Source organism: Triticum aestivum, chromosome 4B (genome assembly GCF_018294505.1).
Source record: "Triticum aestivum cultivar Chinese Spring chromosome 4B, IWGSC CS RefSeq v2.1, whole genome shotgun sequence".
Taxonomy (NCBI): Eukaryota; Viridiplantae; Streptophyta; class Magnoliopsida; order Poales; family Poaceae; genus Triticum; species Triticum aestivum.
Genome location: NC_057804.1, coordinates 426,818,702 through 426,845,531, shown reverse-complemented (window position 1 = coordinate 426,845,531; position 26,830 = coordinate 426,818,702). Strand labels below are relative to the sequence as shown.

General features: G+C 43.5%; 1 protein-coding gene across 4 annotated transcripts; it reads right to left on the bottom strand.

The window, feature by feature from the left end:
* Positions 1-8,922: 8,922 nt before the first annotated feature.
* On the bottom strand, positions 8,923-13,242 carry LOC123092513 (uric acid degradation bifunctional protein TTL). 4 transcript variants are annotated; one of them, XM_044514314.1, is made up of 7 exons: positions 12,923-13,242; positions 11,759-11,924; positions 11,557-11,630; positions 11,422-11,479; positions 11,242-11,343; positions 10,681-10,801; positions 8,923-9,556 (listed from the first exon to the last, which is right to left on the bottom strand). In XM_044514314.1, the coding sequence occupies exons 2-7, from the start codon at positions 11,900-11,902 to the stop codon at positions 9,093-9,095; spliced, it is 963 nt and encodes a 320-aa protein (XP_044370249.1). In that variant the 5' UTR covers positions 11,903-11,924; positions 12,923-13,242; the 3' UTR covers positions 8,923-9,092. The 4 variants fall into 4 exon arrangements, with proteins under 4 accessions (XP_044370249.1, XP_044370251.1, XP_044370248.1 ...); XM_044514316.1 differs by having other exon boundaries at positions 8,923-9,481; XM_044514313.1 differs by having other exon boundaries at positions 10,645-10,801; positions 12,923-13,238.
* Between the last annotated feature and the right edge of the window lie 13,588 nt (positions 13,243-26,830).

The following is a 26,830-nucleotide window of genomic DNA, read 5'->3' as shown; positions in this document are numbered from 1 at the left end:
GTAGAACAGGAAAATATACACTAGTAGTCCTTGCATCTGAAACTTTTCTCGTTTCCCCTACAGCAATTCTATTAATAAATCCATCCACATCACTAGGATGTGGTTCCTCGATGCTGCCCACAAAGGGCAACTTGCAAACCAAACAAAAATCATAGAGTGACATCTCCTTAACCTCATCATATAAATAAAACTCCACTGAAGGTGGTGATTTTCTAGCATGGAAGTAGAAGTTTTGCACGAAAATATTAGTGAGTAGGATATACTGTTCACACTAGTCGTGGAGAAGTCGGTGAGGCCTGCATTTCTGCCAAATAATAAAAGTCGTCATAAATTCCGGCGGCCCTCAAGAACGCATCACAAGGCCATTCACACGGCCGGACCTCCGTGGTGCGAGGAAGATTGTACTTGGGCTTTTTATTCTCCTCATTCTGCTTGTCCTTCGAGCTCCGGCTCGAGGAGCCCCTCAACAATCTCTTCATCATTTTCTTTCTCTGGAAAATTTCTGAAATTTTTAGTGACTCAAAATAAAAGTGAACTAAATTCAACAAGATTGATAGCAACTACTCCCACAAGTGCCTAGAGGCTATATCATGCATTAAAACTACTTTGGGCCATAAATATTTGACATGCAATCTCAAGAACAGGGTCACTTCAGCAACAAAAATGTACCGTATGCTCATTACCATTAACATGAAAAGTGACATTGCCTTTGTCGCAATCAATGACAGCCCCTGTAGTATTGAAAAAGGGTCTAGCAAGGATGATCGACATACTGTTGTCCTCGGGAATATCAAGGATAACAAAGTCCGTTAAAATAGTAATGTTTGCAACCACAACAGGCACATCCCCACAAATACGACGGGTATAGCAGTTGATTTATCGGCCATTTGCAAAGAGATTTCAGTAGGTGTCAACTTATTCAAATCAAGTCTATGATATAAAGAGAGAGACATAACACTAACACCGGCTCCAAGATTACATAAAGCAGTTTTAACATAGTTTCTTTTAATGGAGCATGGTATAGTTGGTACTCCTGGATCTCCAAGTTTCTTTGGTATTCTACCCTTGAAAGTATAATTGGCAAGCATGGTGGAAATTTCAGCTTCCGGTATCTTTCTTTTATTTGTAACTATATCTTTCCTATACTTGGCATAAGGATTCATTTTAAGCATATCAGTCAAACGCATACGTAAAAAGATAGGTCTAATCATTTCAGCAAAGCGCTCAAAATCCTCATCATCCTTTTTCTTGGATGGCTTAGGAGGAAAAGGCATGGGTTTCTAAACCCATGGTTCTCTTTCTTTACCGTGCTTCCTAGCAACAAGGTCTCTCTTATCATAACATTGATATTTTGATTGTGGGTTATCAAGATTAATAGCAGGTTCAATCTCTACATCATTGTTATTACTAGGTTGAGCATCAACATGAACATCATCATTAACATTATCACTAGGTTCATGTTCATTACCAGATTGTGTTTCAACATCAGAAACAGGAATATCATTGGGATTCTTAGGTGTATCAATAGCGGGTTCACTAGAAGCATGCAAAGTCCTATCATTTTTATTTTTCTTGTTCTTAGAAGGACTAGGTGCATCAATATTTGTTCTCTGAGAATCTTTCTCAAATCTTTGAGGATGACCCTCAGGATACAGAGGTTCCTAGGTCATTCTACCACCTCTAGTCATAACTCTAACATCATTGTCATTATTCTTATTATTTAATTCATGGAGCAATTCATCTTGTGCCTTAAGTACTTGTTCTACTTGAGTGGTAACCATGGATGCATGTTTACTAATAAGCTTAAGGTGACATTTAACTCTAGACATATAATCACTCAAGTGTTCAACCATATAAGCATTACGTTTCAATTGTCTACCAACATAAGCATTGAAGTTTTCTTGTTTAACAATAAAATTATCAAACTCATCCAAGTAGTGACTAGCAGACTTGTTATGAGGAATATCACCTTCATCAAATCTATAGATAGAATTTACCTTTACTACGTGTGTCGGGTTATTAAGACCATGTATTTCTTCAATAGGTGGTAAATTCTTAACATCTTCAGCTTTCATAGATTTCTTCGCCTCTTGCATATCTTCAGGACTGAGAAATAGAATACCCCTTTTCTTCGGAGTTGGCTTAGGAGTTGGTTCAGGAAGTGTCCAATCATTATCATTACTCAATATATTATTCAATAGCAATTCAGCTTGCTCAACGGTTCTTTCCCTGAAAACACAACCAGCACAACTATCTAGGTGGTATCTGGAAGCATCGATTAGTCCATTATAAAAGATATCAAGTATTTTGTTTTTCTTGAGAGGATGATCAGTCAAAGCATTAAGTAATCGGAGAAGCCTCCCCCAAGCTTGTGGGAGACTCTCTTCTTCGATTTGCACAAAGTTATATATTTCCCTTAAGGTAGCTTGTTTCTTATGAGCAGGAAAATATTTTGCAGAGAAGTAATAAATCATATCCTGGGGACTACGCACACAACCAGGAGCAAGAGAATTAAACCATATCTTAGCATCACCCTTTAATGAGAAAGGAAACAATTTAAGGATATAATAATAGCGTATTTTTCCTCATGAGTAAATAGGGTGGCTATATCATTCAATTTAGTAAGATGTTCCACAATAGTTTCAGATTCATAGCCATAAAAAGGATCAGATTCAACCAAAGTAATTAACTCAGGATCGACAGACAAATCATAATCCTTTTCAGTAACACAGATAGGTGAAGTAGCAAAAGCAGGGTCATATTTCATTCTAGCATTCAGAGACTTCTCTTTCAGCTTAGCTAACAGTTTCTTAAGATCATATCTATCATTGAAAGCAAGCAAGTCTCTAGCAGTTTCTTCATCCATAACATAACCCTCAGGTACAATAGGCAATTCATATCTAGGCGGAGAATCTTCATCATCACTTTCATCAATATTATCAGTTTCAATAATTTCATTCTCACTAACCCTAGTAAGTTGTTCATCAAGAAATTTACCTAATGGCACAGTATTATCAAGCATAGAAGTAGTTTCATCATAGGCATCATGCATAGCAGAAGTGGCATCATCAATAACATGCGACATATCAAAATCAATAGCAGGTGTAGGTGTAGGTGTCTCAAATTTACTCATAACAGAAGGTGAGTCAAGTGTAGAGCTAGATGGCAGTTCCTTACCTTCCCTTGTAGTTGAGGAAAAAATCTTGGTTCTTTCATCTTTCAAGTTCCTCATAGTGATCAACAGATATAAATCCCAAGTGACTCAAATAATAGAGCTATGCTCCCTAGCAACGGCGCCAGAAAAAGGTCTTGATAACCCACAAGTATAGGGGATCGCAACAGTTTTCGAGGGTAGAGTATTCAACACAAATTTATTGATTCGACACAAGAGGAGCCAAAGAATATTCTCAAGTATTAGCAGTTGTGTTGTCAATTCAACCACACCTGAAAGACTTAATATCTGCAGCAAAATATTTAGTAGCAAAGTAGTATGGAAGTAGCGGTGGCAAAAGTAACAGTAGCAGTTTTGTGGTGATCGTAACAGTGGCAACAGAGAAGTAACTAAGCAAATTTCAATATGTGAAAAGCTCATAGGCAATGGATCAATGATGGATAATTATGTCGGATGCAATTCATCATGCAACAGTTATAACATAGGGTGACACCAACTAGCTCCAGTTCATCAATGTAATGTAGGCATGTTTTCCGAATATAGTCATACGTGCTTATGGAAAAGAACTTGCATGACATCTTTTGTCCTACCCTCCCATAGCAGCGAGGTCCTAATGGAAACTAAGGGATATTAAGGCCTCCTTTTAATAGAGTACCGAACCAAAGCATTAGCACTTAGTGAATACATTAACTCCTCAAACTACGGGCATCACTAGGAGTGGTCCCGATTATTGTCACTTCGGGGTTGTCGGATCATAACACATGGTAGGTGACTATTGACTTGCAAGATAGGAACAAGAACTCACATATATTCATGAAAACATAATAGGTTCAGATATGAAATCATGGCACTCGGGCCCTAGTGACAAGCATTAAGCATGGCAAAGTAATAGCAACATCAATCTTAGAACATAATGGATACAAGGGATCAAACCCTAACAAAACTAACTCGATTACATGGTAAATCTCATACAACCCATCACCGTCCAGCAAGCCTACGATGGGATTACTCATGCACGGCGGTGAGCATCATGAAATTGGTGATGGAGGATGGTTAATGATGATGATGGCGACGGATTCCCCTCTCCGGAGCCCCGAACGGACTCCAGATCAGCCCTCCCGAGGAAGATTAGGGCTTGGCGGTGGCTCTGTATCGTAAAATGTGATGAATCCTTCTCTTTGATTTTTTTCCTCCCCGAACGTGAATATATGGAGTTGGAGTTGAGGTCGGTGGAGGTCCAGGAGGCCCACGAGGCAGGGGGCGCGCCCAGGGGGGTGGGTGCGCCCTGCACCCTCGTGGACAGGGGTGGACCCCTTACATTGATTCTTTCGCCAATATTTTTTATTAATTCCAAAACGTGTCTCCGTGGATTTTCAGGTCATTCCGAGAACTTTTATTTCTGCACAAAAATAACACCATGGCAATTCTGCTGAAAACAACGTCAGTCCGAGTTAGTTCCGTTCAGATCATGCAAGTTAGAGTCCAAAACAATGGCAAAAGTGTTTGCAAAAGTAGATACGTTGGAGACGTATCAACACTCCAAAGAAACAATGCTCCCGCGGCACCAAGACGTAGGGCTTTTACCTCCTCTGAGAGGGGCCCGAACTCGTAAATCCGAGTGTACAATCTCACCGTAGGTAGACTCTGCCCTCTCCTACGTACCCCCTACCTCTACTGTCAGATCCGTTCCCACAACACAAGTAGCACACCTAGGGGGTGGGCGTGCCACCTAAGCTTGTGGCTCACTGGTTGGTCCCCTCCTGGTGATTCTTCTTCTAGTATTTTTATATATTCTAAAATAAATCTCCATAAATTTTCAGATTATTTGGAGCTCCAGAGAATAGCTATCTCTGTTATAGCTTTATTCAGGTCCAGAATGCAGCTGTCGGCAATCTTCCTCTTGTGATAAAACTTGCAATTTAAGAGAGAAAAGGCATTAGAATTGCATCTAAAATGAAGTGTAACTTTAAAACAATGTAAATAATAGTAGAAAAACATGATGCAAAATGGACATATCAATCTTCGCGTGGGGGTGGATAGATGGCATGCCATGAGCAATCATTCCGTGTGAACATGAATCTCTCTTTTCGTCTCATCTCCTAATTCCACTCTTTGCCAGATTGCTATTTTTATGAGCTCAACCTTCCTAAGGAACACATTACACGCCATCCTATTGGCGGAGCCTCGTGTTGCCGTCATTATTGCCCCGTCGTGATTATTTCACTGACAATATGTATAGGGGTGTTGATACTTCTCCAACGTATCTATAATTTGTGAAGTATTCATGCCATATTTACAACAATTTTATATGGTTTTGGTATGATTTGAATGGAAGTAACCCGGACTGACGCTGTCTTTAGCAGAATTACCGTGGTGTTGTTTTTCGTGCAAAAATAAAAGTTCTTGGAATGGGCTAAAAATTTATGGTGATTTTTTGGACCAAAAGAGACCCATGAAGCTTCGAGGAAGGACCAGAAGCCTCACGAGGAAGCGACAAGCCTGGGGGCGCGCCCACCCCTAGGGCGCGTCTGGTAGGCTTGTCGCTCCCTCGTGGCCCCCCTTGACGTGAAACCAACGCAAAAATGCCTATAAATACCAAAAACCCCAGAAAGAAACATAGAACTTCTGCTCCGCTGCCGCAAGCCTATGTACCGAAGCGATCTCATCTTGAGGCCTTCTCTGGCACCCTGTCGGAGGGGGAAATCATCACCGGAGGCCATCTTCATCATCCTGACGGTCTCCATGACGAGGAGGGGGTATTTCACCTCGGGCCCGAGGGTATGTACCAATAGCTATGTGTTTGATCTCTCTCTCTCTCTCTCTCTCTCTCTCTCTCTCTGATGTTGTTGATTTGGCACGATCTTGATCTACCGCGGACTTTGTTAATATAGTTGGATCATATGGTGTTTCTCCCTCTCTATCTTGTTGTGATGAATTGAGTTTTTTACCTTTGAAGTTTCACTATTATCGGATTGAATACTTCTTGGATTTGAGAATACTTGATGTATGTCTTGCATGTGGATACCCCTGGTGACAATGGGGTGTTCTATTGATTCAGTTGATATATGTTTTGGTATTCAACTCGCGGATTATCGTGACATTGGGGTAATCTATGCATAGGGGTTGATACACATTTTCGTCCTTCTTTCTCCGTTAGAAATCTTGGGGCACTCTTTGAAGTTCTTTGTGTTGGATTGACTATTATTAATCTGAGATTGTTTGATGCACATCAAATAATCAACTCACGGATACTTGTGGTGACATTGGAGTATCTAGGTGACATTAGAGTTGGTTGATGTGTATCATATGGTGTTATTTTAGTACGAACTCTATGGCTATTCATGACACTTATATGAATAGCTCAATAGATTGATCGGAAAAGATAACTTTGAGGTGGTTTTGTACCCTACAACAATTTCATCTTATGTTCTTTGCTAGATAAGAATTTTTGAGTGATTTGCCGCACGTTGAGAGATTGTTATATGATTCAGTTATGTTAGCACCATTGAGAGATCGCACTAGTAAAAGTATGAACCCTAGGCCTTGTTTCTAAGCATTGCAATACCGCTTGTGCTCCGTTTTATCAATTGCTACCTTGCTGTTTTTATATTTTCAGATTACAAAAGCCTATATCTACTATCCATACTACACTTGTATCACCATCTCTTCGCCGAACTAGTGCACCTATACAATTTGCCATTGTATTGGGTATGTTGGGGACACAAGAGATTTCTTGTATTTGATTGCAGGGTTGTTTGAGAGAGACTATATCTTCATCCTACGCCTCCCATAGATTAATAAACATTATGTCATTCACTTGAGGGGGAATTGCTACTGTTCTACAAAACTCTACGCTTGAAGGCCCAACATGAGTCTACAAGAATAAGTTGTGTAGCAGACATCAAGTGTTTTTGAAGGACGATGTGTCTATCGAAAGGTATAGATGGGAGTACGCACAAAGAATTGTGCAGATGGGCCCTTGTTGGAGGAGGTAAGAGCATCTCCAACGTGGACCCCTCAAAACGCTCGCAAACATCCGGACCGAGGTTCAGGCGCTGCAAGCCATCCAACGCGGAGCTCCATCTGTCCACGGACGCGAGCGCTTATCCAAAATTCCACAAACCGTATGCAAACTAGAGAGAGCTACCTCGGTGGCCGCAGCGGTCGAGGCTCCTCGTCGTGAAGCATCGTGTCGACGGAGGAGAGGGTGGCCAAGGAGGCGACGTGGAGGGAGCGACGCAACACGGCGCGGCGTTCGTGAAATTTGACGAGGCACCGAGCTGGGTCCTCACAGAGGCCTGGGTCTGCGACCGGCTAGTGACCACCACGGAGAGGTCCGCGTGGCAACTGCTTCCTCGACATGGTGCTTGCCAAGATCAGGGAGGAGAGGTCGCTTAGCGACACCTCCATCGTCGCCGGCAGGGGAAGGGTCGGCGTTGGCCGAGGCGGCTCTCCACACAGTGCATGAGGAAGCCGAGCGGCTCCTCCACGAGCGCCAGACGGCGGCCAGGCAGAGTTGTTGCGCCCCCGCGTCCTTCCGCCGCTGGAAGGACCACTTCGGCGACGACAACAACGACGATGGCGACACGGATATCGACGAAGGTGCCGCCGGCCAGCCTTGCCAGACGTACGAGGTCACCGTCCACTACAAATTAGTTTAGTTTTTTTTAAGTTTCAGTTGAACGGATGAAATATCATCCGATTTGTGTAAATTATGTCCGAACCTATGTCTATTTGCATGAATTCTGCAGTGTTTGCATGAATTGTGTCCAAATTTGTTTGTATTGCAGACAGATATTGGAAATGCCCTAAAGCCGTCTTGGTGTTGCCCTTCTATGTTTCTGACGTATCCTTGAAAAAAAAATAGTACTCCCTCTGTTTACTTTTATAAGGCGCTATAGACATTTCAGACAGTGTGTAAAACAGCTTGATTGGTTGTCTGAAATGACTTATAAAAGTGAACGGAGGGAGTACTTAATTTGATCTTCCGATATGTAGCTTTTTTCTTTTAGACAATTCCGTTATGTAGCTGAACATGCAGGCTACTGATTTTCTTACATGTAACTAACTTGTACTAACATAGTGTACAATCGAAGTTTGATTGGCGAACAGATTTGTGCAAGCTAAATTCGGATCCTGCATAATTATTGGATGAATCACGGACACATATTTTTAAAACAACTTTGGCAAAACCAAAGGTATGCGTAGCATAACCAATTCCTGGGGTGAGAACCTCGCCAAGCATTAGCAATTGCCATTTGATATTAAGTCCAAACAAAACAGTCAACACTTGCTTGACAAGATCACCTGAATGAAGCTCGTAAAAGGAATACACGAACGCCACTGAAAATTAGTACATCCACATGTTAGTATCTGTTTTTGAGAGATTAAAATATTACTTTTTTTAGTATAACTATATGCAACATAACAGTTAAAAAAACTATATGTAACATAAAATTGTATTACGTGTTTTATTTGTTACAATATGTCTCTAAGACTACTGAAAATCCCGCAACAACGTGCACGTCATCATCTAGTTACCATAGATGAAGCATTGAGGTCTCAGGAAGTGGCGAGCTATAGTTACCATAGATGGAGCACTCCGGGCTCCGGAAGTGGCGAGGCATCTGTCACTGGTATATCGTTTCCACCTCGATGGCAAAGTATGTGACATGTCACATCTAGCAGTGGAGATGTAATACCACACACAAGGCCAGGCCACCAATCACAAATAGCAAGTGATAAAAGTATTTAAACAAACTGCTCGAATGCCACTGCATACTCAAGCTTCCCATTACACGGAACAACATTATTCAGGTATCACAATGTCAGTGCCAACTTAATACCATGATTTACGACCATTTATGCTTGTTTCAGGACACCACCATCACTCAATGTGATTTACACACAAATCAACAGCTTAGCTGCCACGGTAAGTGGTAAAGGAAAAGGGAGAATGCAAAAGAGGAACATGGAAATGCTCGGTCGTCTGGCTTCTTTTTATCTCAAATATGATGCTCACGTAAGGGAAGAACCCTGACGGTGCATACTTGGAGGTATTGAAACTTATGCGGTAGAAACCAGGGGCGACATTGTCAACGATGTCCATCAGCTGACCGCTGCGTCCATCATTGTTTGTTATCGAAGTGCCTAGGGTTGTCCATCCCTTGAATTCTTTGTTGTCAAATGACGGGGGACTTGACGCGTCCTTCCACATCTCCAGGTGAACTTCAATTCCAGCTGCTGGCGATCCAAGAGCCGTGTCCAGCACATGGGTTGTGATAGGAGGGCGTGTCCGGTTGGAGCTACCTGTAATTTCAGGAGCTTTATTGGCAGAATGCTGGGAAAGAGCTCCAAGGTGTGCACCAATAATCCGCATCCGATCTATTTCAAATTTTTAATGAAGCTTAAGAAAGCAAAATTACCAAAAGTTGCACAGATATAAAAACTACTATTGATAGTTACACCGTCACAACTGCACAAGCAAAGTACACAGAACAATCCAGATAATCATGGAGGTACAGACTACAAACAATTCTGGTGCAAGAAATTGATAATAATCCAAGCCCCAAATAGAAGAAAAACAAAGATCCATGCCCAGGAGTTGTCTTTCCAGTGTGCAATCAGCAATGACAAACTATTTTCATGGTGTTAACTATTTTCAAATGTTAAGAATGAATCTTGCACTTTATCTCTTTCATGTAGACTATAGTTTCTATTTGTCAAGAGATAATTCAGTTGCCTTCAGATAAACAAACAAAGAACCACGTTATGCGAAGTTATTGTTTGTAAGGTAATACAAAAGGTTATTGTTTGTAATAATTGCAATAGTAGATCTTTATTTAGTATCAGGCATTGGCAAACACTAGTCAGTATTCTAATGTTTGCAGATTAGATATACCCCTATGGGGCGCAACCTTATTTTCAGCTCAAAGTGAAAAATTACATAACGTCAAAACAATTCAACTGGTGCCTTTGCATGTACTCCCTCCGTCCCACAATATAAGAGAGTTTTGCAAGCTAACGTAGCTTGCAAAACGCTCTTATATTGTGGGACGGAGGGAGTGGCAGTGTAGCACCAATGTACGGAAAGACCAAAAACACATTGGCTTCGTTTGGATATGTATGTATTGTGGGGCTTGGAATTTGCATCGGGTCCAATACCAAATCAACCTTTGTATTGCAATGGGCTCCAATACCAATACAGATGTTTGGATATACAAAACATTGCAGGTTGAAATTGCTCACTCAATTGAACTGGCTTATGAAAATGGAAGAACAGAAATTCCAGACTTGGTAGCACTGAACAAATAGACCAATAAGACACCGATCTTAGGAAAGCACGAGCATGCGAGGTCAATATTGTTCAAGTTTCAACTATAGGATACATAAGAAAAAAAGGTGCAAACAAGTGGATAAAGAAGAGCAGATGTCTATTTTACCACAGAACGAGTCAACAGATAATTCAATACCTGCTGCTTTATCCGGTTGGCTAATATGATTTTCACCTGAAGTAGGGGGAGCAGCAGTTTCTGCTGAGAAAAGCTTTGCAAGACGCAGCTCAGTTATCTTCAGTTCTTCCTCTGCCGCAGCCTCAAGCTCAACAATTGGCCTATTTGCATAACGCCTCTGGAAAGAGAAGCAGGATGATAAGATAACTCAAAAATCATTATAGAGATAGAAAGCAAAACATTGTATCAAGGCTTTCTAGTAATATGATTTTGTGATCAAGTCATAGCACGCGCAGTGCACTGCATCAGGGCTAAACTCAAAATTAAATACCCCAGGTGATACCAAAAGCCAAAGGAACATAATTAGTTCCAATACAAAAATTCTGGCCCATCGAGGAAGGCCACTATTGTCATTCAGAAAACAGCAGTTCTTCCATGCTTATGATTTTACTGGTATTCCACAGATCACAATACCGTAACACCTAACAGAGAGGGGTAATAGCAGACATTTAAAGACAAACCACATTACTGCTGCGCGAACTGTTGAGATGACCTGAACAGGCATACATGTCAATTACAGAAACCAAATATAGGAGTTTAGGATAGACATATGCAGACCTTAAGCTCAGCTAAGACCTCAGGGGCAGTCCTCCCAGACGCGCATATCATGAACACAAACCCAAACTTCTCCCTGTATTTGGCATTCCACTCGGACAACTCCTGCAAAAGTTGCAAGAAACTGAATTGAGTCCACAAATCAGATCACAGATGCAAGGAACACAGTGAACAGCATAGAACCTGCGCGGTCGAATCAGTGGCTGTGGAAAGCGCAGCTGATTGCTCTTCCTTGCTCCACCTGCAGTGACTGACGATCAGTGACAGCAAGAAGCGAACATTACTGAGGCCAGCAGAAGTAGAAGTAAGGAAACCGACTTGGAGACGGATGAGGAGGTGGTTCCAATGGGCGGGTGGGCAGCGAAGGCCTCCAGCCATCCAGTCACGTCTACCTTGATTTGTTCCACGCCGATCCCGATTGCACGCACATGAGCAGCATGTATCAGTACGGGAAGTGAGGGGAATTCAGACAGGAGGATGGCCGCGGGGAAGAGAGATTCAGAGATCGAGAGCTACCTACCTCGTTGAGCCAGATGCGGCGGGCGGTGAGGAGTGTGTTCGCGAGAGAATCGAAGGGGGAGGCAGCGGCCAGTGCAGCAGCAAAGCGGCGGCTGCCGTTCACCCTCAACACATCCTCCACAGTCAGCGGCCTCAACGTCGCCATCTCAACTGGTTGATTTGCTCCACTGCGCAAGACAGTGTGTTTGATTTCATGAGAATTAGAGATGTTGAATGGGAGCTGACGGGTGAGAAGGTAAAAAGTGCACTCATTGGTTAGAGGAAATGGGAGTTTAAGGCTGTGTTTGTTTGGGGTACCCAAAATCAACAAGATAGTGTTTTCCTACACAATGCATGTTCATGTCAAACAGGACACACAATACATTCTCAAATTGAGTTGTGTGATTGTTTTAAAGAAATGCCTGCTGGAGGATGAGGAAACCTTTTGAACGATTTTTGAATATACAGCGTCCATATCACTGAGCTTTCATGCTGAATATATAGTGTTTGTATCATCCCAACGATTTCTTAAGCTGCTTCTTTACATAGTTTCTCCCAGTCTTTGCTTTTAACTCACTCATGAAGCCTTTATAGCCAGCGGAATTTAAGGACCTGGTTGGCCTATTTCCATGCTTTACTGGTGCAGCGGCACACTCACAAAAAGTTACGGTGGCCACTGGGCTCTACCATCTATATAGCCAATTATCAATTTGCAAATTTCTATAAACATATGATAATAGTAGTACCAGCCCACATTATTAGCAGAGCACACCCAAGCTACACAGCACACGCACAGACATGCACAGAGCACACGCCAAGCACATGAATCATATATATGTTGCTTCGTTTGGTTTGACAAAATCACTTGTCCTGATTACAAGAAAGACTAGTAAAGGTGAGCAGCAAGACTAAGCCAAGGAGCATCCTCAACCTGTATTTTTACTAGTAATGTATGAGGTCAGGTACACTGGAATTTAGGTTCAGAAGCATTTCCCTGTAAGGGTTATGTCACCCAAGATTAGTACACTCTTGAAATGTATGTTGTGATGAATGAATAAGTTAACTAACACATCTCTGAAAAAATGAAGAGAAAGCCCATTCTTAATAGCCTCCCTGTGATCACTGCTCTGTATACACGCACTGCACACGCACAGACATGAGAGGAGATTGAGTTTAGGGGCGCTACCTTGGGCCTCGGTGCGTGGTGGCGAACGCAGAGGCGGGAGAGGAGTTGACGAGGAACGGCGAAGCAGGGCGGCCGGCGGCGTCAGCGTCTAAGAGGAACGGGGCGGCTGGGTCGGTGACCTCGGCCGTTGGGCGTGGAGGAAAAAGTGAAGCTCGGGTTGGGGGGGTTGGGGGCGGGTGGATCCGATCCACCGCCGGGAGGAGCGTAGGGAGTCTGGTCGCCGGAGATCTCTCGGGTGGATGCAGCTGCGGGATGAGAGGATACCAAGCCCCAGTGAGTTCTGTCGGGATCGGGCGAGGAGTCTAGCACATGCCCTATATGAGCATCTCTAGATGTGCTGTAATCCAATCGTTATACAGGCCTCCCGCAAAAATATTGCATGCCGATAACGTCGACACGTGTGGTATACTAGACATCCGTCAACATATTATACGTGGCATGAACAGGAGACAGCCCATACGGGCTGTGTGTGGACGAACATTAGAATTGCTCATGCGTGTGGGCGCAGCTACTTCGTGTCATGCGTCCAACAAGTAATACTCATCTCTATCCCGCGCGTGTTGCACGAAACAAAAAATACCCACATGTCCTGGCGCAGTTACATTAGGTACCCGCGGGATGACGATTTAGTTGTCATCTGGGATGGCAAATATAGTTATCCGGGATGGCAAATGTAGTTGTAAAAGCATAACAACTTTATCTGTTTTGGTTAACTATAGTTGTCATGTCTAATTTATGGTAGTTGCTGCGTGTAATCAAATCATAGTTGCCGTGTGTGATTAACTACTTGCCACATATGGTCAAACAATAGTTGCCATGTGTGTTTACCTAGTTGCCACGTGTGGTCCGACCATAGTTCTCATGTGTGTTTATCTGGTTGCCACGTACGCGCAACTGCAGTTGCCGTCTAGCAACGAATCGTAGTTGCCATGTGTGTTTACCTAATTGTCACGTACGCGTAACTGCAGTTTGCAGTTGTCATCCAACAAACGTACGGATGCGGTGTGGGCGAAAAGCGGTTCACCCACATGCGCGTGGACTAGGTGTTGGCTGTGTGGGCGAACAAGCAGAAACTAGTTCGCCCACACAACGCAACTGGCAAACCGTGTGCTGCGGGGCGTGTGGGCGAACTCTCCAACGCCCATACACCAGCCCGTCGTACATGGCACACAAATTATGCCTCAATGTGTCAACATTCGTGCAAACTCGTGCATGTGGACGAGTTGCAAAACTACCACACGTGTGATCGTTAGTATTTTCAAAAATATTTGCAGCATCAAATTGGCTTTGCCACACTGCAAAACCGTACCCAAAAACGGCGAGTACAAAAAGACGAACAACGAGGATCCGCCACTGCTCGGGCAGTCCGCCTACTCCGATGACTCTCTGGCGGCCGTTGCCGAGCTCCTCCGCCTGCTTTGGCGACGCTCCGGCCATCCGCCTACTCCAGCGATGCTCGAGTTGCCACTGCCGAGTTCCTCCGCCTGCTCCGGCGACACTCCGACCGTCCGCTGACGAGCTCCCCTGCCTGCTCCGACGTTGAATGGTTTAAGATTTCAATATACGGGGACTTGCAAAGCGCCTCGAAAATTGTAGATTTGAGGTATGTAGGGGATAATATGCGGGGAGCTGCAAAAAAAATCAGGGTCAACCATTTTACTGGATCTATACTACAAATTTAGATGTTTGACCGATTATAGCGCATCTGCTAGAGATGCTCTAATCTTGTCCGTGCGGTTCGCTCTAAAGTTATTTTGCGGGTAGTTAAGCCTCGTCGCAGAACATATCTTACAAATTGCACACTAAATTTAAAAACTTATAAACATAGTTTCGTTCCCTGGCGGTTTTTTTGGAGCACACCAAATACATAGTTTCGTCTGGAGCACACCCGAGGTCATCAACACAAGTAAACTAAAAATATAGATAAAAGTAGCTCGACGTCAGGGGCGGTGGCTCACGGAGACATTGAGGTAGTAATCGCACGCCGACTGGTAGAGGATGGTGGCGAGTTGGTACTCCTCCGCATTCGGCGGCGCCCTCTTCGACAGCCTCCACCGCATCCTTCGCGTTGTGGTGCTCGATCTCCGCGTCGTAGAGCCTCTTCATGGTCGGACAAAGCTGGTCGTCGAGCTCGTTGAAGCGGCTACATGCGCCTCGGCCGCTACGGGAAAGCGCGCCGTGTTACCGCCCCTGCACCGAGTGTCATGGCTTGACAGTGGGCTGGCTGGAGCTGCCGACCACCGCGTCATGCGGGGCGCGCTTGCGCGACGGTGACCCGCCGCGGCCCCACATCCCCGAGCACCTCCCGCCATGGATCCTTCAGACCGCTCACCGGAGAAACGAAATGAAGGTGCCGGAGGGGAGATGATTGCGGTGGAGGGGGCAGAGCTTATCCAAGATGAAACCCTAACCCCCCCCTCCCCCCCCCCCTAGATGATAGGGAACGAAGCAACCAAATAATTTCCTAGGAACACCCAAGATCTAATCTAGGAGATGCATAGCAACGAGAGGGGAGTGTGTCTATGTACCCTTGTAGACCGAAAGCGTTAGCGTACTTAACGTGATTGATGTAGTCGTACTCTTCACGATCCAATCGCGATCCAAACCGATCTAGTGTTGAACGGATGGCACCTTCGAGATTAGCACACGTTTAGCTTCATGGCATCCTCTCCTTCTTGATCCAGCATGTGAGGGAGAGGAGGTAGATGAGATCGGAACCAGCACGGCGTTATAGTAATGGTGGCAGCAGCAGAATTTCGGCAGGGCTTCACCAAGCGCGTACTGGAGGGAGGTGGGGGGAGTTGGGAGAGACTGAGGGCCAAGGTGGAAGGGTGCAGCCCCCCATGTGCCTCCCCACTATACATAGGGGTGAGGGAGGGGCGGCCAGGGGAAGGCTTGCCCCCCAAGCCAGGTATAGCGCCTCCCCACCCCTAGGGTTCCCTCCTAGCATCATGGGCCTAAGGGGGAGTGGTTCCTGGCCCATTAGGAGTTGCTGCGCCCTCCTAGGGTTTGCGTGGCCCCTTCAGGGTTACTGTGTCCCTCCGGTGGACCTCGGAACCCTTCAGTGCCCCCCGGTACACTCCTGGTGAACCCTCGAGCTTTTCTGGAACCCTGAATAAAACTTCCCATATATAATCTTTACTTCCGGACCATTCCACAGCTCCTCGTGACATCTCGAATCCCATGTGGGACTGCAAACAACCTTAGGACTTTCCACTGTTAATATCTCAATGCTACCCTAGTGCCATCGAACGTTAAGCGTGCGACCATATGGGTTCGGGAACATGTAGACATGACTGAGACACATGAATGCCCATATTGATTTCCACACATTCAACAAATATCTTCATCGGTTGAACCACGATGTCAAGGACCCTGCCAATCCCGTATGCAATTCCCTTTATCCAGTGATACGTTACTTGCCCGAGATTCGATTGTCGGTATCTCCATACCTAGTTCAATCTCGTTACTGGCACGTCTATTTACTCGTTCCATAATACAAGATCCTATGACTGAAATCATTAGCCACGTGAACCTTCTTGTGGTGTTGTATTACCGAGAGGGCGCAGAGATATCTCTCCGTCACTAGGAGTGACAAATATCTGTCTTGATCAATGCAACTCAACAGACACTTTCGGAGATACCTGTAGCGATCTTCAAAATACAATGCTACTGCTATTTAGTAGCAGCGCGCTCAAGGAAAATGTGTTGCTGAAAGAAAAGTAGCAGTAGCGCGTTCCCACAAAACCGCGTGGTACTGCTCTAATTGCCATGACCTGACCGTCCATCTAGTTATAGTAGTAGCGCCCTATAATGGACCGCGCTACTGCTACAGATATTGGCAGCAGCGCACTTCTTTGAAACTCGCTACTGCTAAGTTCAGCCCACAAGTTTAGTCCCACCTCACTCCATGAACAGGGTGTTTACCACCTTAAATATGTTACTCCTCAAACTATCACAACCACTTGGTCTTCACTCAACTCTATGTGTAGAATTTGTGGTCGCAATATGAGTCTTCTCCGGTTCCTACCGGAGAGGACTCATATTGACAATTCAGATTATACACAAAAAGATCATTGATGGCCAATGTATTTTTGCATTGACAGACAACTTAGCAGTAGCGCGTTTAGTGGCAAAGCGCTACTGCTAGTCCAACTTAGCAGTAGTGTTCATCCCAGCGCATCGCTACTGCTATTCTCCTTAGTTGTAGCGTGTTTTGCTACCCGTGCTACTACTAGCCCTACCTTATCCCCACGCGCGCAGCTGACCCCTCTCGCTCACTCACTCCCCCCCCTCACTCTCGCCCGCGCCGATAACCACCGTCGTCCGCCGCCGCCGCCGCCGTTGTCCGTCCGCCACTGAGGTACTCCCTCCTTCTGCCCCTCCTCCTCCCACTGCGCCCTCCTCCCTCCTCCTCCCACCGCGTCCTCCTCCTTCCGCCTGCGGCCACCCCCTCCTCCCTCCTCCGCCGACAGCCCTCCTCCTACCGCCCCTCCCTCCCCCTCCTCCTCCGACCGCCCCCTCCCCCTCCTCTCTCCTCCCTCCCTCCCTTGTCTCTGTTCTTGCAAATCGTAGGTGTTTTAAATAAAATAGAAGTAAGAAAATTTAGGGTAGAACTAGGGTAGTAGAATTTTTAGCAAGTGTTTAATAGAAAATAGTTTATTTAGTAAGTGATTAATATAACTAGTTTATTTATATTAGGTACTTAATAGAACTATTTTATTTGGTAAGTGCTTAATATAACTAGTTTATTTATAGTAAGTGCTTAATAGAACTAGTTTATTTAGTAAGTAGTTAATAAAACTAGTTTATTTAGTAAGTAGTTAATAAAACTAGTTTATTTAGTGTTAGGATTATATATAAGATATTTTCAAATGTTTTTTTTTCATATTTTGAACCATTGATATGCAATGACCATCGATAAATGGCCTATGTTTTGCCGGAGTGTTGATTAATTTCTGTTCCGCCAAATTTCAGGCGCTCGATATGTCTTTTTTAGCAAAGGTCATGCCGGATTTTTGGGTTTTGCAGTCGAGTTATAATCTTTGAATTTTGAACACAGGAGATGTCTGATGATGATGGGATCTCGGAGTGCGGGTACTGCTACGATGACCGTGGTGTGTGCGACATGTTTCCTCACCTGGAAAATGATAGGTTTTTCACCGTGAAGCTGGAAGAGACCTTCGATGTTTGTACGGTACGCAACGACAAGCATTTCATCATAATAAATATCATCACTTGTGCTTCTTTTGTTCAACGTGTAATTTATGGATTTTTTTAATTCGACTAGTACATCCCGTGCCATGCTAGACCATATGTATTGGAGAAGCTTGGTTTTGGTTTAGATGACTTTGAGAATGTGGAGACGAGGATGGCTCACTTAAGAACTAAACATGGTTATGAGTTTCTGGTTAAGTTCTACAATGCGGTCGATCGCTCCCATTTCGGTTGCTCTAATTGGGAAGCTCTTTACAAGGCATATGGATTTGAGGAGGGAATGCAAATAAGATTTGACATTCGTCCCGAAGATTATTATGATGATGATGATATCGACATCTGGGTGGATGTGGATATGCCTCTAGTTTTACCTAGATGTGAGTTTGTCAAACTAATTTTTTAAGTTTAGTAATTTATGTTGTTAATTTAAAAATATTTGGTGTTCGTCCATACTAAACTTATTTATTTATAATTGTCAGCTTATTTCTTATCTCCAAGAAATACTCAGAAGGTAGTAGACAACACATACTACAGCTATGATTCCAAGCTTAATTGTGAGGAGAAAGGTTATATTGTCTCATTCATAGAAGATGTTGAGGCCTTCAAAACCAGTCACTCTATCAACCCAAATTATACTAGATACGTGCCACTAGTCCACAAATTGCTTGATGGTAACTTCATTGCCAAAAACTTGGTAAGATTTTGTTAATGATGGTAACTGTTGGGGAATGTAGTAATTTCAAAAAAATTCCTACGCACACGCAAGATCATGGTGATGCATAGCAATGAGAGGGGGAGTGTATCTTCATACCCTTGAATATCGCTAAGCGGAAGCGTTTATCAACGCGGTTGATGTAGTCGTACGTCTTCATGATCCGACCGATCCAAGTATCGAACGCATGACACCTCCAAGTTCTACACACGTTCAGCTTGATGATGTCCTCGCCTTATCGATCCAACAAGACGAGCGAAGTAGTAGATGAGTTCCGGCAGCACGACAGCGTAGTGAGGGTGTTGGTGAAGAACAATCTCCGTAGGGCTTCGCCTAAGCACTACGGAAACTATGACAAAGGATAAACTAGAGGGGACGGGGTTGCCGGCACACGGCTTGGTGTTTCTTGATCTGTCTTTGGTGCTAGCCCTGCCCCTCTATTTATATGTTGAGCCCTGGGGTCGAAACTTGGAGTAAAAGCCTCCTCAAAGTCGGTTTTGCCCGAAAGGCAAGAGTCCTACACGGACTCCAGGGCTAGACGCTAGGGTTCCCGGCGTCTACCCCTTAGACGCCAGGGTTCCTGGCGTCTAGCCTCTGGTCTCCGCAAAACTTCCTTTTGCACTTTCCAAAAGCCTCATGGGCTTTCCCATTTGGCCCAAATAACGTGTTCTCGTACCCAAACATTTCGGGAAACATCCGGAACCCCTTCCGGTGAATTCCGGAACCCTTCCGGAGATAAAACACTATTATCCCATACATCAAACTTTATCTCCGGACCATTCCGGAGTTCCTCGTCATGTCCATTATCTCATCCGGGACACTGAACAACATTCGGTCACCAACATACATAACTCATATAATACTATATCGTTAACGAAACGTTAAGCGTGCGGACCCTACGGGTTCGAGAACTATGTAGACATGACCGAGACACGTTTCCGATCAATAACCAATAGCAGGACCTGGATGCCCATATTGGCTCCCACATATTATACGAAGATCTTTATCGGTCAAACCGCATAACAACATACGTTGTTCCCTTTGTCACCGGTATGTTACTTGCCCGAGACTCGATCGTCGGTATCTCAATACCTAGTTCAATCTCATTACTGGCAAGTCTCTTTACTCGTTCCATAATACATCATCCCGCAACTAACTCATTACTTGCAATGCTTGCAAGGCTTTAAGTGATGTGCATTACCGAGTGGGCCCAAAGATACCTCTCCGACAATCGGAGTGACAAATCCTAATCTCGAAATACGCCAACCCAACAAGTACCTTCGAAGACACCTGTAGAGCACCTTTATAATCACCCAGTTACGTTCTGACGTTTGGTAGCACAAAGTGTTCCTCCGATAAACGGGAGTTGCATAATCTCATAGTCATAGGAACATGTATAAGTCATGAAGAAAGCAATAGCAACATACTAAACGATCGAGTTCTAAGCTAACGGAATGGGTCAAGTCAATCACATCATTCTCCTAATGATGTGATCCCGTTAATCAAATGACAACTCATGTCTATGGTTAGGAAACATAACCATCTTTGATTCACGAGCTAGTCAAGTAGAGGCATACTAGTGACACTCTGTTTGTCTATGTATTCACACATGTATTATGTTTCCGGTTAATACAATTCTAGCATGAATAATAAACATTTATCATGATATAAGGAAATAAATAATAACTTTACTATTGCCTCTAGGGCATATTTCCTTCAGTAACTTCATTGCATATGTTATTCTTAAGTAAACTACGTTGCTAACTATATATGTTACTATTTCGGTTTTGAACAGAGGCTCCCAAAGTAGGTTGTGCCTGACATGCTATGTACCGAAGGTGATATGCATATGCTTAGCTTACGACCAACTCCTTCGGAGGCTTACCATACTGCATACTTGATTTCTTCAAATGATGGAAGGCTCAAAATCAAAGAATGGAGCAAAGTGATGAATGCGCACACGCAAATAATTGGAGACAAAATGAATGTGTGCAAGCCACAAGTTGGAGATAGGTTTATGTCCATACTCCATTATGGTGAAGGACCGGTTTATCTGTTTTATGGTATTTTAACTAGGAGAGAGGAGTAGGTCCTAAGTATTAAGAACAATTAGTTGGTGTTGATTATGTATGACTACAATGTCTTAGACTTGATGGTGATGCTGAGTAGGAGTAGTGATTATGAGTACTATGATGATGATGATGAGGAGTTGTTATTATAACTAGTGATGAAGTTGTTATATGATGTCTCATCATGGACGAAAATGATGATTATGATGAGTTATATGACAATGATATATTATGGTCATAAGTTGTTAATGATATTATGATGATGATGATAAGTTATTATGTCATTGGGTGAAAGAACCGCAAATTAGTTTCAAATGGATGGATCCAAAGTGACCATTGGTTACTTTGGATCCATGCACTTGATACTAATCCAAAGTTCTTTCACCTAGTGATTTAATAACTCATTATGATGTTAAAACAATCTCTAAATTGCTACTATATGAAAAATTGTATACAGGTGTATGCATACGACCTAAAATAAAAAAGAAATGGAACTAGGAATAATAGTAGTAGCGATTGTTCTCGAAAGGGCTACTAGTAATTAGCAGTAGCGCTTGTTTGGGAAAGCGCTACTACTAAGTAGATATAGCAGTAGCGCGTGCCAACAGGCGCTACTGCTAAGCTTTAGTTGTAGCGCCTTATCAGTAGCGCGCTTCCCCGCGCTACTGATAGGCCAAAAACCAGCGCTACTGCTAGGCTTTTCCCTAGTAGTGAGAGCACCTTTATGATCACCCAGTTATGAAGTGATGTTTGATAGCACACAAGGTATTCCTCTGGTGTCCGGGAGTAACATGATCTCATGGGCTAAGGAACAGATACTTAACATGAAGAAAGTTGTAGCAAATAACTAAGCGATACGATCTAATGCCAAGCTTACGGTTGGGTCTGTCCATCACATCATTCTCCTAATAATGTGATCCCGTTATCAAATGAAAACTCATGTCTATGGTTAGGAAACCTTAACCATATTTGATCAACGATCTAGTCTAGTAGAGGCCTACTAGAGACACGGTGTTGTTTATGTATTCACACTGTATTTAAGTTTCCGGTCAATACAATTCTAGCATGAATAATAAACATTTATCCTGAACAAGGAAATATGATAATAACCAATTTATTATTGCCTCTAGGGCATATTTCCAGCAATCTCCCACTTGCACTAGAGCCAGTAATCTAGTTTACACCGTAATGAAACTAACACCCATGGAGTCTTGGTGTCGATCATGTTTTGCTCCTGAAAGAGGTTTAGTTATCAGGTCTGCCACATTTAGATGTGTATGTACTTTGCAAAGTTCTATGTCTCCATCCTTAATGTTATTACAAAAGGAGTTGAAGCGGCATTTGACGTGCTTCATCTTCTTGTGAAACGTGGGCTCCTTGGCAAGGACAATGGCATCAATGTTGTCACAAAAGTTAGTCACTGGATTTGATGCACTAGGTATCACCCTAGGTCGGATATGAACTCCTTCATCCAAACTTCTTATTGCACTACTTCCGAAGCAGCTATATATTCCGTTTCACATGTAGATCCTGCTACTACGCTCTGCTTGGAAGTGCACCAACTGACTACTCCACCATTCAAAATAAATATGTATTTGGTTTGTGACTTTGAGTCATCCAGGTCAGAGCTAGCATCTATGTAACCCTTTACGATGAGCTCTTCATCACCTCCATAAAGAGAAACATGTCCTTAGTCCTCTTAGTTACCTAAGGATATTATTGACTGTTGTCCAATGATCTACTCCTGGATCACTCTGATACCTACCTGCCAGACTTATGGTGAGGCACACATCATGTCTGGTACATAGCATGGCATAGGGGACAACCTTCATCCTTTCTCTTTCTTCTGCTATGGTCGGGCTTTGAGTATGACTCAACTTCATACCTTGCAACACAGGCAAGAACCCCTTCTTCGACTGGTCCATTTTGAACTTCTTCAAAATCTTGTCAAGGTATGTGCTTTCTGAAAGTCCTATCCGACATCTTGACCTATCTCTATAGATCTTAATGCCCAATATGTAAGCAGCTTCACCCGGGTTTTCATTAAAAAAACTCTTCTTCAAATAACCCTTTATGCTTTCCAAAAATTCTATATCATTTCAAATCAATAATATGTCATCCACATATAATATTGGAAATGCTAAAGAGCTCCCACTCACTTTCTTGTAAATACAAGCTTCCACATAAGTTTGTATAAAATCGAAAGCTTTGATCACCTCATCAATGTGTATATTCCAACTCCGACATGCTTGCACCAGTCCATAGATGGATCACTGGAGCTTGCATACTTTGTTAGCACTCTTAGGATCGACATAACCTTCTGGTTGCATCGTATACAACTCTTCCTTAAGGACATCATTAAGGAACATTGTTTTGACGTCCATCTACTAAAGGAAATATGCCCTAGAGGCAATAATAAAGTTATTATTTATTTCCTCATATCATGATAAATGTTTATTATTCATGCTAGAATTGTATTACCCGGAAACATAATACATGTGTGAATACATAGACAAACATAGTGTCACTAGTATGCCTCTACTTGACTAGCTCGTGAATCAAAGATGGTTAAGTTTCCTAACCATAGACATGAGTTGTCATTTGATTAACGGGATCACGTCATTAGGAGAACGATGTGATTGACTTGACCCATTCCGTTAGCTTAGCACTTGATCGTTTAGTATGTTGCTATTGCTTTCTTCATGACTTATACATGTTCCTATGACTATGAGATTATGTAACTTCCGCTTACTGGAGGAACACTTTGTGTGCTACCAAACGTCACAACGTAACTGGCTGATTATAAAGGTGCTCTACAGGTGTCTCCGAAGGTACTTGTTGAGTTGACGTATTTCGAGATTAGGATTTGTCACTCCGATTGTCGGAGAGGTATCTTTGTAATGCACATCACTATAAGCATTGCAAGCAATGTAGCTAATGAGTTAGTTACGGGATGATGCATTACGTAACAAGTAAAGAGACTTGCCTGTAACGAGATTGAACTAGGTATTGAGATATTGACGATCGAATCTCGGGCAAGTAACATACCGATGATAAAGGGAACAAAGTATGTTGTTATGCGTTTTGACCAATAAAGATCTTCGTAGAATTTGTGGGAGCCAATATGAGCATCCAGGTTCCGCTATTGGTTATTGACCGGAGATGTGTCTCGGTCATGTCTACATAGTTCTTGAACCCGTAGGGTCTGCATGCTTAAAGTTAGATGACAGTTATATTATGAGTTTATGTGTTTTGATGTACCGAAGGTAGTTCGGAGTCCCAGATGTGATCATGGACATGACGAGGAGTCTCAAAATGGTCGAGACATAAAGATCGATGTATTGGACGATTATATTTGGACAACAGAATAGTTCCGAGTGAGATTGGGACCATACCGAAGCTCCGGGAGGTTATCGGAACCCCCCGGGAGGTATATGGGCCTTAATGGGCTTTAGTGGAAAGGAGGGGAAAGGACCAAGGGAGGGGGCGCCCCCCCCCCCAAGCCCAATCCGAATTGGGAGCCTCCTCCTTCCTCCCTCCTTCCTATTCCTTCCCTCTCCCTCTCCAAATAGGAAAAGGAGGAGTCCTACTCCTGGTGGGAGTAGGACTCCCCCCCTTGGGCGCGCCTCCTCCTCCTGGCCGGCCCTCCCATCCCCTCCTTTATATACGGAGGAGGGGGCACCCCATAGACCCAACAATTGATCCCTTGGATCTCTTAGCCGTGTGCGGTGCCCCCCTCCACCATAATCCACCTCGATAATATCGTAGCAGTGCTTAGGCGAAGCCCTGCATCGGTAGAACATCATCATTGTAACCACGACGTCATGTTGACAGAACTCTCCCTCAAAGCTCGGCTGGGTCGGAGTTCGAGGGACGCCATCGAGTTGAACGTGTGCAGAACTCGGAGGTGCCGTGCGTTCGGTACTTGATCGGTCAGATCGTGAAGACGTATGACTACATCAACCGTGTTGTGCTAATGCTTCCGCTTTCGGTCTACGAGGGTCCATGGACAACACTCTCTCCTCTCATTGCTATGCATCACCATGATCTTGCGTATGCGTAGGAATTTTTTTGAAATTACTACGTTCCCCAACAGTGGTATCAGAGCCTGGTTTTATGCGTTGATGTTATATGCACAAGTATAACACAAGTGAGTTGTGGGCGATACAAGTCATACTGCTTACCATCATGTCATACTTTGGTTCGACGGTATTGTTGGATGAAGCGGCCCGGACCAACATTACGCGTATGCTTACGCGAGACTAGTTCTACCGACGTGCTCTGCACACAGGTGGCTGGCGGGTGTCAGTTTCTCCAACTTTAGTTGAACCGAGTGTGGCTACGCCCAATCCTTGAGAAGGTTAAAACATCATTAACTTGACGAACTATCATTGTGGTTTTGATGCGTAGGTAAGAATGGTTCTTGCTAAGCCCGTAGCAGCCACGTAAAACTTGCAACAACAAAGTAGATGACGTCTAACTTGTTTTTGCAGAGCATGTTGTGATGTGATATGGTCAAGATGTGATGATATATTTTATTGTATGAGATGATCATGTTTTGTAATCGAGTTATCGGCAACTGGCAGGAGCCATATGGTTGTCGCTTTATTGTATGCAATGCAATCACCCTGTAATTGCTTTACTTTATCACTAAGCGGTAGCGATAGTCGTAGAAGCAATAGTTGGCGAGACGACAACGATGCTATGATGGAGATCAAGGTGCCGCGCCGGTGCCGATGGTGATCATAACGGTGCTTCAGAGATGGAGATCACAAGCACAAGATGATGATGGCCATATCATATCACTTATATTGATTGCATGTGATGTTTATCTTTTATGCATCTTATCTTGCTTTGATTGACGGTAGCATTATAAGATGATCTCTCACTAAATTTCAAGATAAAAGTGTTCTACCTGAGTATGCACCGTTGCCAAAGTTCGTCGTGCCCAGACACCCCGTGATGATTGGGTGTGATAACCTCTACGTCCATCTACAACGGGTGAAAGCCAGTTTTGCACACGCAGAATACTCAGGTTAAACTTGACGAGCCTAGCATATGCAGATATGGCCTTGGAACACTGAGACCGAAAGGTCGAGCATGAATCATATAGTAGATATGATCAACATAGTGATGTTCACCATTGAAAACTACTCCATTTCACGTGATGATCGGTTATGGTTTAGTTGATTTGGATCACGTGATCACTTAGATGATTAGAGAAATGTCTATCTAAGTGGGAGTTCTTAAGTAATATGACTAAATTGAACTTAAATTTATCATGAACTTAGTACCTGATAGTATTTTGCTTGTCTATGTTTGTTGTAGATATATGGCCCGTGCTGTTGTTCCATTAAATTTTAATGCGTTCCTTGAGAAAGCAAAGTTGAAAGATGATGGTAGCAATTACACGGACTGGGTTCGTAACTTGAGGATAATCCTCATTGCTGCAGAGAAGAATTACGTCCTAAAAGCACCGCTAGGTGCCAGGCTTGCTGCAGATGCAACTGACGACGTTAAGAACGTTTGGCAGAGCAAAGCTGATGACTACTCGATAGTTCAGTGTGCCATGCTTTACGGCTTAGAACCGGGACTTCAACGACGTTTTGAACGTCATGGAGCATATGAGATGTTCCAGGAGTTGAAGTTAATATTTCAAGCAAATGCCCGGATTGAGAGATATGAAGTCTCCAATAAGTTCTACAGCTCCAAGATGGAGGAGAATGGTTCTGTCAGTGAACATATACTCAAAATGTCTGGGTATTGCAATCACTTGATTCAACTGGGAGTTAATCTTCCGGATGATAGTGTCATTGACAGTATTCTTCAATCACTGTCACCAAGCTACAAGAGCTTCGTGATGAACTATAATATGCAAGGGATGAACAAGACAATTCCCGAGCTCTTCGC

Coding starts and splice junctions, on each gene's coding strand:
- LOC123092513 (XM_044514313.1), bottom strand. CDS start 11,902: ATGGCGACGTTGAGGCCGCTGACTGTGGAGGATGTGTTGAGGGTGAAC. Junction 10,802..11,241: donor AGGTCTTAGCTGAGCTTAAG/GTCTGCATATGT, acceptor TTCTCTTTCCAG/AGGCGTTATGCAAATAGGCC. Junction 9,557..10,644: donor CCAACCGGATAAAGCAGCAG/GTATTGAATTAT, acceptor AATTTGAAATAG/ATCGGATGCGGATTATTGGT.